At 39.2% G+C, this 17,561-nt stretch overlaps 1 protein-coding gene across 6 annotated transcripts in view; it reads right to left on the bottom strand.

The window, feature by feature from the left end:
• Positions 1 to 2,817: 2,817 nt before the first annotated feature.
• The window catches only part of RPGRIP1L (RPGRIP1 like), a 142,080-nt gene continuing 127,336 nt past the window's right edge, over positions 2,818 to 17,561 (bottom strand). For 4 of the 6 annotated variants that reach the window (XM_073307594.2, XM_073307593.2, XM_073307595.2 and 1 more), the window contains 2 exons: positions 14,659 to 14,792; positions 2,818 to 4,930 (listed from right to left, as the gene is read on the bottom strand). In XM_073307594.2, the coding sequence (XP_073163695.1) occupies positions 4,827 to 4,930; positions 14,659 to 14,792 (238 nt within the window). In that variant the 3' untranslated portion in view covers positions 2,818 to 4,826. Of the gene's footprint in view, positions 4,931 to 5,980; positions 6,048 to 14,658; positions 14,793 to 17,561 lie in introns of all 6 variants that reach the window. The other 2 variants (XM_073307597.2, XM_073307598.2) reach the window with 2 other exon arrangements.

Genomic DNA, 17,561 nt, shown 5'->3' with positions numbered 1-17,561 from the left:
GAGCACTTTGACGCTGATTTAGGAAAGACCTTAGGGTTAAATTCTTATTCCATTTCAGTCAGTGGAAAATTTTTTATAGACTCCAAAGAGTCTAAGATTTGTCCTTACGCATATAGTTAACTAAATATGTGAGTAGTCCTATTGACTTTATCTGAACCACTTATATGGGTCACAGTCCTCAGCCTCTCGCAGGATCAAGCCCTCATTGAATTACACTAATAAGTTCACTTATTTGTTAAAAAAGACATGTCATTTTCAGTTAATTTTTTATTGTATCTCTAAGAGTATCTTTAATTTACTACTTCTTTCTCAACCTATAAACAGGTAAGATTACTCAGTATTAAGGGATACAACATAGAAGGCCAAATTCTTCCTTTGAGTAATACCTCTGTTGAAGTCAAACATTTATCTTACCTGCCTTCAAAAATGCATGTATAATTATTTTATGAGTTAATCAGCAATATCAAAAAGAAATGAACAAAAGCAGTGTAATACCTTTTGCATATCTTGTCAAAAGTAAACGTTTTAAAAAAAATATACAAGTCTTTGAACTGACTGTAGTAATTCTGCAGTAATGATACAGAGATGTCTGCACAAAACTCCAGTGAATTCAGTGAGATTCTACTCGGACAATGCAGTCCACCCATGCATAGTTGCAGGATTGGGGCTTAGTTCTAATTATTAAAGCCTAAAGTTTGAATAACCAATTCATAAAGCAAAACTAATTGTAAATATCTGTCCCTTTGTGGAACACACAAAAAACTGGTTTGAAATATTATCATACTCCTGTATACAAATCGGAATACCCAACAGTATACAAAAAATGAAGTTTTTCTTGCCTTCAAACGTATTAATATATGTGGCACAATTATAGGAGGATCTGAATTTGTACACAATGATCCGTTCTAATACAAACTGAGAAAACTGAATGCAACAGCTGTTATTTGGCCTAGTTATCCTTTGTGTTTTTGTGGTATTATGCAAATGTGCTATTGTACACTGAAAACAAAATAATTCTAACAAAAAATATTTATACTAATATTGTCGTCTTTGGTTGTAACAGTGCTATTGAAGTCAAATTTAGGAAAGTGAGCTGTAGCTCACGAAAGCTTATGCTCTAATAAATTGGTTAGTCTCTAAGGTGCCACAAGTACTCCTTTTCTTTTTGCGAATACAGACAAACACGGCTGTTACTCTGAATACAATAAATGATGATTCTTCATATAGCATAACTGACTAACTGAATTCACATGATCACTGTCTAGATGCATGGGGTATTTTGTCCCTAAGTGTTCTATTCCTTAGTTACCTGACAGTTTATATGAGATGGAATGGTAGACAAAAATTGGAACACTTTGCACCTTACTTTGGTTTACCTGTGTGTACAGACACAAACACCAGAAAGCCTGCAGGAACAGCAGTGCAGTTAGTTGTAGTGGACAGCAAAGGAAACCTTCTGCAATCCTGGTTTCACTGTAAAGTTACAAGGAGCTTGCCACACAGGCCATAACAAGCAAAGCAGAGGTGTATAATGTGGCACAGCAAAGGAGGTACGCGAGTATGGTTTGACTGTACATGCCCAAACCAACATCTCCATGCCCTCTCTGTATACATCCCTAAGCAATTCACTCCTTTTCTAAGGCCCTGTCTAGACTAGGAAAAGTGTTCTTGTTTTTTAAAAATATATTAGCTAATATGTTTAAATTAAGTACAGTTAAAAATGTGTTAGCACCTAGTAGAGAGTTTAACATGTTTTTTTAAGCAGTACTTACTTAAATGTGTTTGCTAATACATTAAAAAACACAGTCTTGTTTTAGTCTAGACAAAAGTAGTTGCAATAGATGGAACTGTTTGCAGATGGGGATTTTTTTCAAGCTGCTCACAGCTAGAATCTATGCACATATAAATGATAACATTACAGTTTCTGTATGTACCTCTTTGTGTTACTTTTCCTGCACTAGTTACAATTTGGACCCAGGATTAACTGCAGGTTGGAAGTACAAACTACTTACTGCAGGGAAAAAAAAAATTACTAGAAATTTTTCAATGTGTAGGTTGCACGAGATGTAATATGATTCAGTTCATTTGCTGGGAAAATCCACACTAAATAACATGTTTTACTAGCAACAATATGAAAAGAATTGGGATTTTTTTTTAAAATCAGAAACTAGAAAATAGTAAGCTTTACAATGAAATATGGTTAAGAACCTGAAGCATATTATACATGTTAATGTCATAGTCACTGAGAATGGTTAACATGATGTAACCCAACGGTTGGCAACCTCTCAGAAGTGGTGTGCCGAATCTTTATTTATTCACTCTAATTTAAGATTTCGCGTGCCAGTAATACATTTTAACATTTTTAGAAGGTCTCTTTCTATACGTCTATAATATATAACTAAACTATTGCTATATGTAAATAAGGTTTTAAAAATGTTTAAGAAGCTTCATTTAAAATTAAATGAAAATGCAGAGCCCCCCAGACCGGTGGCCAGGACCCAGGCAGTGTGAGTGCCACTGAAAATCGGCACACGTGCCATAGGTTGCCTACCCCTGATGTAACCAAATATCAACCAGAATATACTGCAGTAATTTACCATAGAGATCGGTGTGTAATGAATTTCATAGCTTAGCCTCAGTTTCCAACTTCAGATAGTGAAGATTAAATGTTAAGGGTGCTACTGTAAATATAACATGAACATGGTTGATGAACATGTAAGATGAATATGACTAATTTTCTAATTTTACCACATGGTTTACTTCAGAAGAAAATAAGCATTAGTAATAGTTTTGTAGCTCAGTAAACAGTCACAAAAATCAATACAAATCACTTCTTTATTTATGTGGAAGATATTTAGTTTGGGTTGAAAGTATCAGAACAATAATATGAACCTCCTGGTAGAATACCACAACTAAATTTCTGAAAAGCCACTTGGTTAATCTCAGTGTTGAATCTAGCTGTTTTAAATTACCATAATACATAATACCAGTCTTAATGACAATACAGATGCACAGTACCAAAGAAAGCTAGAAATAGTGTCCAAAACAATGAGCTAAGAGCCAGCCCAAGTGACAAACATACATATGTCTGTTTACAAGGAATGGAGGAGTTTAGGAATGCTGATGCCTGTGGTCTCCAGAATGTTCCAGAGGATTGAATTGTGAGGATTTACAAAGTCTGGATGAGAGCAACACTGCTCCTGGAGATGGTAGGCCCTAAAATGGAGGCATCCATCAGTTCATGGCAGAATTTAGAGAGATCTGTGGTCAGAATATATTCCATTGGCCTCATAATGTACATCAACAAATTAATATTGTATGGATATCATTTCAAAGCCTCCTAAAGACGAAGAGACATTATTAACGTGATTAGAGCACAGATAGTTCAAACTGTATGCAGATATTCAAACTTGCATTTTTGCATTATAGCTGCTTTTTTTTTTTTTTGCTGTTGAACTGTAATGAATTGTCTCATAATCTATTCCATCTTCTTGCCATTAGCAGGCTTTGAATGTTCACAAATAGGAGCAAAGAACTCATTTTCCAGAGGTTTAATCACACAAAGAGCGAATGCCTAATTCTCTAAATGAAATGGTCTGTGATCACTGAAGCAGAGATTTAATATATCACGGCAAATTAGGTAGATTTTAATAAATTACTTATCTCTCTGAATACTTTACATATGCTTATAAAGAAACATAGCCTGTTTGCAAACAGTGAAAACCCACAGCCTATAAAATCCTTTGAAGAAAATGACAAATAAAGTAAATTAAAAAATGAAATGCATTATATCCTAGTTCTCCAGAGACAATCCTTTTCCTGCATTGATTCACAACTCCATTAAAAATATCAATTAAATCTTTCATTGAGATTGGTTAAAAGCTAGAAAATTAACTTTCCAAGCTCCTTTCTAGCCACTGGTTATCCAGATACAAGGATCATTGTATGTGTTTGATGTAAGTTTTAAAAGTGATCAAAAAAACACTTGCCTGTCCCTACAGCTCAAACTAAGCGGAACTGAATCAGATGGATTCTTTTATATTTTCTTTCTGTGCTTTGATAGCTGTTAGTTGAAACTGTAAATCTCTTTTACAGCATATGAAAATTGAGTCCACCCTCCCCCTCCTTCAAATCATGATAATCATAAACAACTACTTATAATGTTAGTAGAAGGGCAAAAGTTATTTTTAAAAAAGCTTGCAGTAATTCAATAAGTCTTGCAACTAGCCTCATTCTTTATATTTAATTGATAGAAACTGCATGCATCAAAGAAAACGCATACTGAGATTTAATGTGCATAAAATGGATATTAGCATTTTAAAGAGGCAGATTAACACATTAATCCAAGTGATTTTCATATATTGCTTCTAATAAAATCTTCACAGTATAAAATTCTTAATGAGGCTAATCACAGGCATTGCATTTAGTGGGGTGATTAGGGATAACATAAAAGTATTTTTAATCAGTTTTCTAAGGCTTAAGCTTTTTTATTAAAAATTAAAAATTCAACTTGCATTTTTATTACTGTTTTATGTAAGAAAAATGTTGAAAATGCAAATAAAGCACATCATTCAATCATGTAGGTATTAATTATTTACAAGACGTTGTCCATTGTGGAGAGAGTCTTAGCCTTAGGGGGAAATATAAAAACAAACAGACTGAAAAGTATACAAAACTTTACAACTATAAATCAAGCATGCTTTTCATATAAATTATACATTAAATATACTGTAGTAATTACAAAAATCTCATCTTCGAAGAGCTATCAAGCATGTATTTACACTGGGAGAAGTAGCATCTGTAGGCACACTTTTCTTTCATGCCTCCTAGTCATCTTTGTGTTCCTCATAGACTGAGCGCAGAACATGGAGGGCCTCCACTGTTACTTTGAGCTTTCCAATTATTGCACTATCATCTTGTGAATCGAAAACTAGAAAGGAAACATCAGACAACAATATTAGCAATTTAATTTAGTTTTTGTGTTACTATTATTTCACTTTAGCATTTGGGAAGATTAAAAGGCAACCATACAAGGTTAAAAAAATGGCTGTCAGTTCTAGTGCTCAATCCTGCAAGATGCTGAGTACTATCTACCCAACTGAAGTGAGGGGGAGGAGATGGTGCTCGGCACCTTACAGGATTGAGTCCTTTCAACACTAGGATGGAGGAATACTTTAAATTCCACCTCAATAATGATTGGTGCAAGGTTTAATTTTCAAGCTAAGAAAGCAGTATTTATTATATACCTTCCCAAATTGTTTGTTCATTTTTCATAGTAAATAAATATCACACGAGGACACATATACATTTAGGGTCTGATCCTTCTCTTGCTGAAGTCAATCAGTGTGTTGCCATCAACTTCAGTAGCAGCAGAATCAGACCCTTGTTATCTATGCATTAGTACACAAGCAGATGAGGTGTGAATTGTCTGTGTTATAGCCGGCTGTGTGCATGATTGGGGCTTGAATCATGCAGTTCAGATATTAATATACAGATGACAAGCTGATGTTGTCTGAGTGAAGCACAATATGATTTTGACTCCAGGCTTCTTGCATGCTGTAGACAAATGTAGACAAAGACATTATTCCCTCTTAGGGTGAACCGTGACCAGATAACACATTTTTTAAAAATCAACATCTTTGTCTACATTGGGTGCTTCAATGGTGTTTAAAAACTTGACATTTAACATTAAGCTTACACATTTTAAAATACCATTAATTTTTCCAGTCTAAAGAAGTCCAATGAGAGGCTCTGCTGCTGTGATTGCCAAAGTGCTGCTAGCAAACATACTCCTCTCTCCTGGGCCTCTATGCAAGGCTATGAGGCTCCTCTAACGAAAGTCTCAATAGAATTTTTTTTTGAATAAACACAAAGTTTTGGGGGTGGCGGTTGGGTCAGAACAGCCCCTCAGAGCTAATTTAGCAGTAAGCAAATGGTATGATTATGTGTTGTATTCATTGCAGGGACCAGGATACCTCACCTGGGAACCTGCAGACAGCTTTACTTCATGCCACTATTTCCAGACTGTTAGGGCAGCTCAGGACAAGCTTGGAATAAGAAGAGGGTAAGGCACTCTCTGTAACTTTAAGTTTGTTTATATGTACAAGAGACAGTGTTGTGTAGTTGATAACTTAAAGGACAGACAGGATAGGACTCCGGGATTCTATTTCCAGCACTGCTATTGATTTTGTGCATGCTTGGACAAGGCACTAAAAGTGTACACTGTTAGCTTAAAATGTACATTTTTGGATGTTTTTCTTTTTACCTACTATTGTCACAAGTAACATTTAAGATTGCTATAAATTGAAAGATTAGAGAAAAACACTATTTCTCCTGTATTTTTTCCACTTATTTACATTGTTCTTTTGATAGCACTTAGTGTATATTTAGTGCCAATGTTTCCCTTGTGTCAAGCACTTTCTCCGGATCTTCTTGCATGCCTTCCATACAACAACCCAGGACAGTAAAACATTTTAAAAAGAAAATGGGATTCTAAAACCACAAAAATGGCAAAGTGTAGATGTAGTTTTTGAAACTACTTTTATACAATTTTTTTAATTAACTAGATTTTGAGTTCGCAGTGCCCCTTTAACCTCTCTGTGCATCAGTTTATTCATCAACGGAAAAAAGTATAACCACCACCACTTCAGAGGGATTTTGATAAGCTTCATTATTTGTAAAGAGCTTGAGAATCCCAAATGAAAGGTGCTTTATTCAATAAGTGCCTATTATTATTAAATTTAGTAAAGGTCTGGACCTAAAAGGCCTGATCTTCAAGAAGAATATTTTTACAATGATTTACACTGAGGAAATTTCTTGAGAGATGTTCTTTTCCTGTTGTGGTGTAATAAAAGGAAGTTACTCACCTTGTGCAGTAACAATGGTTCTTCGAGATGTGTCCCTGCGCCTCTAATCGGAGATTTTTGGTAGCAGTGTCCGTTGAGCCTGCGTATGTGCTCTCCCTCCCTCATGGTCTGCCTTGAGGCTATCTAGCACTATGTGGGTGAACCCCACCTCAGTTCCTTCTCTACTGCAGAGCCCTATAGAGAACTCTGAAGTAGAGGGGAGGAGGGCGAGTTGTGGAGCACGCATAGGGACACATCTCAAAGAACCATCATTACTGCACAAAGTGAGTAACTTCCTCTTCTTCTCTGAGTACTGTCCCTGTGGGTGCTCCACTGTCGGTGACTCCTGAACAGTACCCACCACTGGAGGCTGGGACTTCAGAGCGGAGTCTCGTACTACAGAGTACAGTGGAGTTGAAGATGGCGTCGGGGGCCAAATATTCAGTGATAGCATAATGTTCTGCGAAAGTATGGGCTGAGGCCCAAGTCGCTGCTCTACAGATTACTGAGATAGCGATATCTTTAAGGAATGTGATCGAGGTAGAAATTGATCTTGCGGAGTGCGTATGGACTCTGGACGGAGGCAGCAGGTTGCGCTCTTGATAACAGTGATTAATGCAACCAAAAACCCATTTGGATAGTCTTTGAGATGATATCACAGAGCCTTCGGATCTTTCTGTGAACAAAAGGAAGAGTTTAGGGGATTTCCTGAAGTCTTTAGTCCTGTCCAAGTAGAATGCTAGTGTTTTTCTAACATCTAGCATATGCAGAATTGTCTCCCTGTTGTCACAATGTGGTTTTGGGAAAAAAAACAGGGAGATGGATCTATTGATTCATATGGAAAGTGCAAAAGAAAGTAGGGAAAAACTTGGGATATGGCTTTAGAGTTACTTTGTCTTTAAAAAAGACTGTGAATGGTGGGTGTGCCATCAGGGCCGCTATTTCTCCTATGTGCGCAGCGGAGGTGATGGCAATTAGAAATGCTGTCTTCATGGACAGGTATAAGAAAGAGCAAGTTGCCATGGACTCAAAGGGAGGCCTAGTCAAAGCCCTGAGAACTATGTTAAGATCCCAGGCTGGAGTGGGTGCTCTCACATGCGGGAAGAGATTTCTAATGCCCTTAAGGAATCTACACGTCAGTGGGTGAACAAACACCAAATATCTGTCTACCTGGCGGTTGAAAGAGTTTTCGCTGCTAGATGTACCTTAAGGGAGCTGATGTGAGGAGAGAGTGACCTCTTGAGGTCTAAAATGTAGTGTAAAATGAGAGGGAGGGAAGATAAGGTTGTGTCTGTGTATTTAGAATGACAACAAACTTGGAATTGTTTCCATTTTGTAGGTAAGTATGTTGAGTGATCAACTTTTGGCTGTGTAGCAACACATCTTTCAGCTCGTCAGAGCATTCTGCCTCTAAGCCTTGGAACTAAGAAGAAGCCAAGCCTGGAGGTGGAGGACCTGCAGGTTGAGGTGAAGGATCAGCTCATTGTTTTGAGAGAGAAGGTGAAAAATGGTCCAAAGAGGAACCATAGGGCATATTGCCATCTGTGTCAGGTAAGGGAACCAGACTTGTCTTGGCCAGGACGGGCAATCAGAATAAGTCTTGCTTTGTCTCGCTGAATTTTTAACAGGATCTTGGATAACTGAGGAAACTCGGAAAAGTCATATAAGAGGTCCCCGTTCCATGAGGATGAGGGCGTCTTCCAGTGAATGTTTCCCCAGGCCAGCCCTGGAGCAGTAATGAGGACATTTCTTGTTCCAGTAAGTAATGAAGAGATCTGTAGTCAGGCTTTCTCAAAGGGCGAATAAGTCTTGTAGCACCTCTGAGTTCAGTTCCCATTCATGATTGTGACAAAAATTCTGACAGACTGTCGGCTGTCACATTCTGTATCCCTGGTAGATAGACAGCTGAGGTGAGCACATTATGATGGATGCACCAATTCCAAAGTTTGAGTGCTTCCTGGCAGATCTGGCACCCCCTTGGCGATTTATGTAAAACATACAAGTCATATTAAGTCCATCATGAACTTTATGTGGGTGTTCTTGATGAAAGGCAGAAAGTGTGCACAGGCATTCCTGACAGCCCTTAGCTCCAAAAGAGTGATATGGAAGGTCACTTCTGTGGAAGGCCATTTGCCCTAAACCTTGTGGTTGTGTAGGTGAGCTCCCCAGCCTATTAGAGAGGCCTGTCCCAGGGTGGTGAGTTTGCATAGCGGGAGGAATGCTCTCGCTTGTACTGCATCAAGGTTGGTGCTGATAAACTCCAGTCCCTGTACTGGAGTTAGTGCGCTGCTACAATGAAGAGAATCTTGGAGAATACCCTGGGTGGAGCAGTCTGTACTGATAATGGTCCTGCCCAAAGGTAAACCGTAGGAAATCTCCTGTATGATGGCTGTATTGAGATATGGAAGTAGACATCTTGTAGGTTGAGGGCCAGAAATCAATCTCCTTGCTCTACAGCTGGAATAATGGTTTCTAATGTGACCATCTTGAATGTCTGTGCCTTCCCATATTTGTTTAATGCTCTTAGATTTAGAAAGGGCCTCCAACTTCCCTTCGCCTTCAGGATCAGGAAATAATGGGAGTAAAACCCCTTGCTTCTGAGTTGCACTGGGACTGGTTCTATGTCCCTAGGGATAACAAATGATATATTTCCAGATGAAGTAGGTTCTCATGAGAAGGGTCCCTGAAGGGTGATGGAGAAGGAGGGTTGGAATGGGGGAGGGATATGAATTGAATGGTGTAACTCTTTAAAATAATCTCCAGGACCCATCTGTCAGAAGTGGTATTCTCCCAACTGCTTGTGAAGTAGGGCCAGGCAATTTTTGAAGAGGTATGACAGGTGTGTAGATGGAAGCTGATGTTGCAAGGTATAATTGTTCGGGCCCTTGACCAACCCATCAAAAGTGCTTAGAAGAGGCGGTTTGAGAGGTTGTGTACCGGGATGTGGACTGCTTCCACTTTTGAGTCCTGGTCCTCTTACACTGCATCTCGTAACACCGCTGAGATGGGGGGTACTGAGGAGATTGTGACCTGTGCTGTGGCTGAAGGTACATCTTTTCTTCTGTCCTGCAGTGTAGATTCCTAGGGAGTATAATGTGGTCTGGGAATCCTCCAGGATGTGGAGAGAAGAATCTGTCTTCTCCGCGAAGAGTCTGGGCCCTTCAAACTGGAAGTCTTCTGCAGCTCTTTGGGGAACTCAGAAAGGTATAGCCAAGAATCCTGTCTCAGTACCACTGTCATGGAGACCGGAGTAAAAAAGGAAACACTAACTGCTAAGGAGAACAAAAGAAAAAAAAACCCTACGATTTATGCCAATCACATAAAGGGATCACTGGTAAGGAAGGGACAACTGCTCGCTCCATTTCAAGGCCAAAGTGGTTGAGAAGGAACTGTGGCAGGGGGGTTGCCCACGCGGTGCTAGATAGCCTTGAGGCAGACCACGAGGGAGGGAGAGCACATGTGCGGGCTCAATGGAGACTGCTACCAAAATTCTCCAATTAAAGGTACAGCAGTGCACATACACCTACAGTGGAGCACCCATAGGGATACTACTCGAAGAACTGTTCATGTATCTCTAATTTCACATGTTCTAGACATTCAGAACACACACTGATGCTGTATAAGACTCTAAATAGAACAGAATACAAAACAAATAGTGATGGTTTGCATAAAACCTACCAGTTAGCCAGGATAATTAGTCCCTCTCTTACCCTGAACATGAAAGGTATCCAAGATTCAAAATGTTTTATAGGAGGATTAAGTGGAATGTAAGTAATACAGCACTGTTGACTGTCACAGTACTCAAATACCTGTTTATAACTTTTTACACTGGTACTTTCCTTCCGGTTTAAATTAAAATTACAGTGCAGCAAAAAGAAACGGAGTACTTGTGGCACCTTAGAGACTAACCAATTTATTTGAGCATAAGCTTTTGTGAGCTACATCATCAGATGAAGTGAGCTGTAGCTCACGAAAGCTTATGCTCAAATAAATTGGTTAGTCTCTAAGGTGCCACAAGTACTCCTTTTCTTTTTGCGAATACAGACTAACATGGCTGCTACTCTGAAACCTGTCAAGTGCAGCAAAAAGCACAAAAAGCATGGCAAAGTACAATTTCTTAGCTTTCATCTAAACTACTTCATAAGATTTGGCAGTTTCATATCCTAAAATGAAATTAACATCTGGGACATTTGAAGACACCAGGGGATGATGGAAGGGATCACATCTATTTATTACTATTAATATTATAGGTACAGTTTATCTAAAACAAACAAAATGTCAACAAATAATGGTTCCCTATGTTACTAGGAAAAAGAAAAGGAAAACATATTTTCCTACACCAATCGCTACATGTTGGCAGAACAACATTTAGTTCTAAATACAACAGTTCTGCCTGTTACACTTTTAATGACTTCCCAAAACAATGATTATTAAGAATTTTAGGTGCATTTGTGAAAGTAGTTTCAAGGGTAGAAAACATTACTCTTCACTAACAAGGTCAGCTCCCAGACTGCTGCGCTGGGCATCACACAATGGGGAAGAGATGGCCAGCCCTCTGTGGAGATAGAGGTGGTTAGGGACTATTTAGAAAAGCTGGACGTGCATAAGTCCATGGGGCCGGACGAGTTGCATCCGAGAGTGCTGAAGGAATTGGCGGCTGTGATTGCAGAGCCATTGGCCATTATCTTTGAAAACTCGTGGTGAACGGGGGAAGTCCCGGATGACTGGAAAAAGGCTAATGTAGTGCCAATCTTTAAAAAAGGGAAGAAGGAGGATCCTGGGAACTACAGGCCAGTCAGCCTCACCTCAGTCCCTGGAAAAATCATGGAGCAGGTCCTCAAAGAATCAATCCTGAAGCACTTGCATGAGAGGAAAGTGATCAGGAACAGCCAGCATGGATTCACCAAGGGAAGGTCATGCCTGACTAATCTAATCGCCTTTTATGATGAGATTACTGGTTCTGTGGATGAAGGGAAAGCAGTGGATGTATTGTTTCTTGACTTTAGCAAAGCTTTTGACACGGTCTCCCACAGTATTCTTGTCAGCAAGTTAAGGAAGTATGGGCTGGATGAATGCACTATAAGGTGGGTAGAAAGCTGGCTAGATTGTCGGGCTCAACGGGTAGTGATCAATGGCTCCATGTCTAGTTGGCAGCCGGTGTCAAGTGGAGTGCCCTAGGGGTCGGTCCTGGGGCTGGTTTTGTTCAATATCTTCATAAATGATCTGGAGGATGGTGTGGATTGCACTCTCAGCAAATTTGCAGATGATACTAAACTGGGAGGAGTGGTAGATACGCTGGAGGGGAGGGATAGGATACAGAAGGACCTAGACAAATTGGAGGATTGGGCCAAAAGAAATCTGATGAGGTTCAATAAGGATAAGTGCAGGGTCCTGAACTTAGGACGGAAGAACCCAATGCACCACTACAGACTAGGGACCGAATGGCTAGGCAGCAGTTCTGCGGAAAAGGACCTAGGGGTGACAGTGGATGAGAAGCTGGATATGAGTCAGCAGTGTGCCCCTGTTGCCAAGAAGGCCAATGGCATTTTGGGATGTATAAGTAGGGGCATTGCCAGCAGATCGAGGGACGTGATCGTTCCCCTCTATCTGACATTAGTGAGGCCTCATCTGGAGTACTGTGTCCAGTTTTGGGCCCCACACTTCAAGAAGGATGTGGATAAATTGGAGAGAGTCCAGTGAAGGGCAACAAAAATGATTAGGGGTCTGGAACACATGACTTATGAGGAGAGGCTGAGGGAGCTGGGATTGTTTAGTCTGCAGAAGAGAAGAATGAGGGGGGATTTGATAGCTGCTTTCAACTACCTGAAAAGGGGTTCCAAAGAGGATGGCTCTAGACTGTTCTCAATGGTAGCAGATGACAGAACGAGGAGTAATGGTCTCAAGTTGCAGTGGGGGAGGTTTAGATTGGATATTAGGAAAAACTTTTTCACTAAGAGGGTGGTGAAACACTGGAATGTGTTACCTAGGGAGGTGGTAGAATCTCCTTCTTTAGAGGTTTTTAAGGTCAGGCTTGACAAAGCCCTGGCTGAGATGATTTAACTGGGAATTGGTCCTGCTTCGAGCAGGGGGTTGGACTAGATGACCTTCTGGGGTCCCTTCCAACCCTGATATTCTATGATTCTATGATTAGTATCCACTGCATCACGTTTACATAACAAATCAATTTTGTCAGTTGGGAAATATGACTGAAGAGCTAGAAGACTAAAGGTAGGAGGACACAAAAATTCTCTGTTAAGAGACTACTTAGAATAGATAATGTTCTGTATAGCTCTTCAGAGAATCATCACTGCTAGGGAGAGAATAAATGGTTCAGGCAAAATAAGAACCAGCCCAAACCCACATACTCATTGATTCAAAGAACTGAAACTCTTTCAGTGTATGGAAATCTGCTTGTTCTCATCATTTACCTACTTCACTTGAATTCTGGCATGTGCTCTAGGAACTTAGAAGTGCATAGTGTACTCTGGAATTTCAGCTCCAGCACAGTTGCAAGCACACACAAAAAATGGGTATCGGGAATAGATAAGAAGCATCAGTCACTCATTCCCCACTCAGCCCCACCACATTACTAACTCAAGAACTCAATATCCCATCATTCAGTTTCCTCTGCACGTCCAACACCAAGTCAGCTCCCACATCAGGTGGGGAAGAGAAAGAGAAGTGTATTGGCTGTAGCCTCTTCCCTGTGACCTCGGGCAATGGGAGGGACTCTGAGGGTACATCTACATTGCCAAAAAAAAAACAACCCACCTCAGTGGCAGTGAGTTTTAGAGCTGTTTCAGGCTCATGATATAGGGCTACAGATAGCAGTGTAGATGTTACTGTTTAGGCTGGAGGCCAAGTGGGGGATGGGAAGGGCTAGAGGAAGCCAGGAGGGAGACCTCTCTCCTCCCCACAAGAAAATGAAAGATTCAGCATCTCATCATACTTCTTCAGGTGGTCCTCCCTGCTCCAGACAGACAATCACCACCTATGTTTGCCAGATGGGAAATTAATCAACAGTAATTGAGTTTGTTCTAACTGAATATCGAATGTAAATCAATACTCTTTTGTCATGTCTTAGATACACATTTCATACAGAGGACAGAGTATCTTTGTTTAAGATTCAGAATTGGTATATTTAGCATGAATTCAGACAGTTGAACTACATAAACCATGTGTGTATTATACACAGTACATGAACATTCTGTGGGACTAAAACCTGAGGGTCTACATTAGGGGACCCAATTACTTATTGAAGTCACTGGGGTTTTCAAATTGACTTCAACAGAACCAAAATTTGGCCCTTTGACACCACAGAGATGCTATAATTGCCTGCAATGGATATTTGCAGTAGGAAATTATTGACAAAAATGTTGAATATAAAATTAAGAAGTTCAGAGGCTTTCCTGGCATTTAAAGAAATACTTTGCTTGTACAAAAGATAAAAATATACTAGTGAGTAATTAGGCCTAACAGTCTCAGGTTTTGTAAACTGATTAATCTAATACTACTTTACTAGTAATACTGTTCAGATTTTTTCCAAACCAGGGACTGTATAACTCTTAGTTAGAAGATTATATTAATTCTATTAAGTTCTTTCAGTTTTAGGGAATATTATTTATTTTCAGGAATAAGTTGTATGTGCAGATGAACTGTGATAATTTATTAAAGTGATACTGTATGGTTCAATATTATAATAATAATTAAATCATTAAGTATTAAACCTCTCAGAGTAGAGAAGAAAAACTCTAGTAAAATTTTGAAATGAACAGATGTCAAAAGTTAAACCTAAGAATTCTGCTAAACTTACCATCAATATCTTGCTCAATTATGTCTCTTTCTTTCTGAAATATCTCCCTTAGACTGACATAAGCAAAGCCAATGTCTTCACACTCAAGATCTTGTTCATCTTCTGGAGGGTCACTAACCACTGTAAATCGTATGCTGAGAATAAAACAAAAATTCTCACCCTTGAAATGATCCATAACACCCAATCACTTGGGGACTAAATTCAGAGAATAAAACAAATATAAAGGCAGAGCATATCTAGAATTTCCCAATTTAGCATATAAAACAACTCTTGATCAGTGATTCTCAACCAGGGGTACACATACCCCTGGGGGTATGCAGAGGTATTCCATGGGTACATCAACTCATCTAGATATTTGCTTAGTTTTACAACAGGTTACATAAAAAGCATCAGCGAAGTCATTACAAACTAACATTTCATACAATGACTTTTTCATATTGCTCTATACATTGTACACTGAAATGGAAGTATAATATTTATATTCCAATTGATTTATTTTATAATTATATGGTAAAAATGAGAAAATAAGCAATTTTTCAGGAATAGTGTGCTGAGACACTTTTGTATTTTTATGTCTGGTTTTGTAAGCAAGTAGTTTTTAAGTGGGGTGAAACTTGGTATATGCAAGATAAAGCAGACTCCTTTGAAAGGGGTATAGTAGTCTGGAAAGGTTGAAAGCCACTGCTTTTGATTAGTGCTTCTCAACACTTTTCATAGCAGGACTCAATTTTTCATAGCACATCATCCAAGTACACCTCCACTGCCTTCCCAGCTGGCTGAGATATACCTCTCCTCCTCCAATTAGAAATATGGGAAGGACTGGTCATTTGTGACCCCAAGTTGAGATCCCCTGTTTTAGATTAAATACATTTTTTCATAAGGTGACACCTAATTGTTGATCACACAGTAATATATTAAGAGAGGCAGAATTGTCTACAGGACTGAACATACCTCTCAGAGCCAGAAACTTCTAAATTCTTAGCTCATATTGTTCAATCACTTCACCATTTTCAAAATTAGGAAACTGAAGTACAGAAATGATTATTCCCACATAACTCTCAGAGCTTTTTATGAGCACTCATGTATGTATAATGCTTTGAAAATGTAAAGCACTACTGTGCTTTTTACTGTGATGACCTTTATTTGCAATTTGTTTGAAATGGCAAATAAACTGTCTTTGGGTGGAGGGGGAACCTGGAATAATCAATTTCCATGTTATGTTTTTAATCTTGGCTGGCATATGTATACTTCAGGCTGAAAATGATTAATTAAATATTGTCAGAATTTTGCTGGTTAAATCTTTCTGTGCTACAGAAAGTCCTCAAGCAGAAGATCTGCTGCTTTACTTCAGGGTTATACCACGTAATAAACTCTAGGCACACAACAAAATGCAAAGGTCACTCACTCTCTTGGCATTATACTGAATCATGATAAATAGATGGTAGAGATATAGGGGCTAGGCAAACCAAATAATAAATCAGCCAGATAGCAGAAATACTAGCCATATTCAGTGAAGCAGTAAATCAACTGCAAAATATTCAGCTGTATGATATTTGGGAATTTACACATCTGTAATAGTGACTAGAAGAGAATATCCTAGCTAAGAAAAACATCACTAGTTCTTGTTCGACATTGGTGAGGCCTCATCTGGAGTACTGTGTCCAGTTTTGGGCCCCACACTACAAGAAGGATGTGGATAAATTGGAGAGAGTCCAGCGAAGGGCAACAAAAATGATTAGGGTTCTGGAACACATGACTTATGAGGAGAGGCTGAGGGAACTGGGATTGTTTAGTCTGCAGAAGAGAAGAATGAGGGGGGATTTGATAGCTGCTTTCAACTACCTGAGAGGTAGTTCCAGAGAGGATGGTTCTAGACTATTCTCAGTGGTGGAAGAGGACAGGACAAGGAGTAATGGTCTCAAGTTGCAGTGGGGGAGGTTCAGGTTGGATATTAGGAAAAACTTTTTCACTAGGAGGGTGGTGAAACACTGGAATGCGTTGCCTAGGGAGGTGGTGGAATCTCCTTCCTTAGAAGTTTTTAAGGTCAGGCTTGACAAAGCCCTGGCTGGGATGATTTAATTGGGTATGGGTCCTGCTTTTGAGCAGGGGGTTGGACTAGATGACCTCCTGAGGTCCCTTCCAACCCTGATATTCTATGATTCTATGTTCCAAAACAACAACAAAAGTTAGAATCCGAAACCTGCTGCCCCAGAATAACATCTTTGTAATATCTGTACAAGTTTTTTCATGAAGTTGAAATTGGTTTAACTTTGTAATAGAGTGTTATGTATTTGGTGTTCAAAGCTGCATAGTAATTAAATCCAGCAATCACGTATAAATACACAGCAAGTGCATCTCCATGTGGATTTCCGGTATTCATTAATTTGAGTCCTTTGATAGTTACCATCGTCAGTAAAGAGTGATTCTTGTCTTAGTCAATAATGCTATGATAATTTCATAAGGGTATGAAGACACTTATTACAATTTAAATGGAAAAAAAATCAGTTCTGATCTTCTCTTTACCTGCCCTCCTGCTGTTGCAGCTGCATGCACTGAATGCCTCATACATACCTGCCAAACTTTTTGCCTATTCTGTTTCCTTTTGCTGTGCCCTATGTCCCCCATCCCTGTGTCTTTTTGCCATGTCCATTATCAACATCCATAAAAGAAAAAAATCTTAATTTCCCGTTTTTTCTCTGCTCTCATGCTGCTGCCCTCATTCCCCTGACAAATATAGTTAATATTTTATCCCCATTACTGTGTACCCACTGTATGTTTTAAAAAAATCTAAATATAGTGTATTTGGTAAGACTTCTGAACACAATTATTATCCAATTCAAATAAGGGAATACTTGCCCATCCTTAATGTCTAAGCCCAACAGCTATACAAAATGTTTGCATAT

This window comes from Lepidochelys kempii, chromosome 12 (assembly GCF_965140285.1).
Source record: "Lepidochelys kempii isolate rLepKem1 chromosome 12, rLepKem1.hap1, whole genome shotgun sequence".
NCBI classification, from domain to species: Eukaryota; Metazoa; Chordata; order Testudines; family Cheloniidae; genus Lepidochelys; species Lepidochelys kempii.
This window is presented reverse-complemented; position numbering and strand designations above follow the sequence as displayed.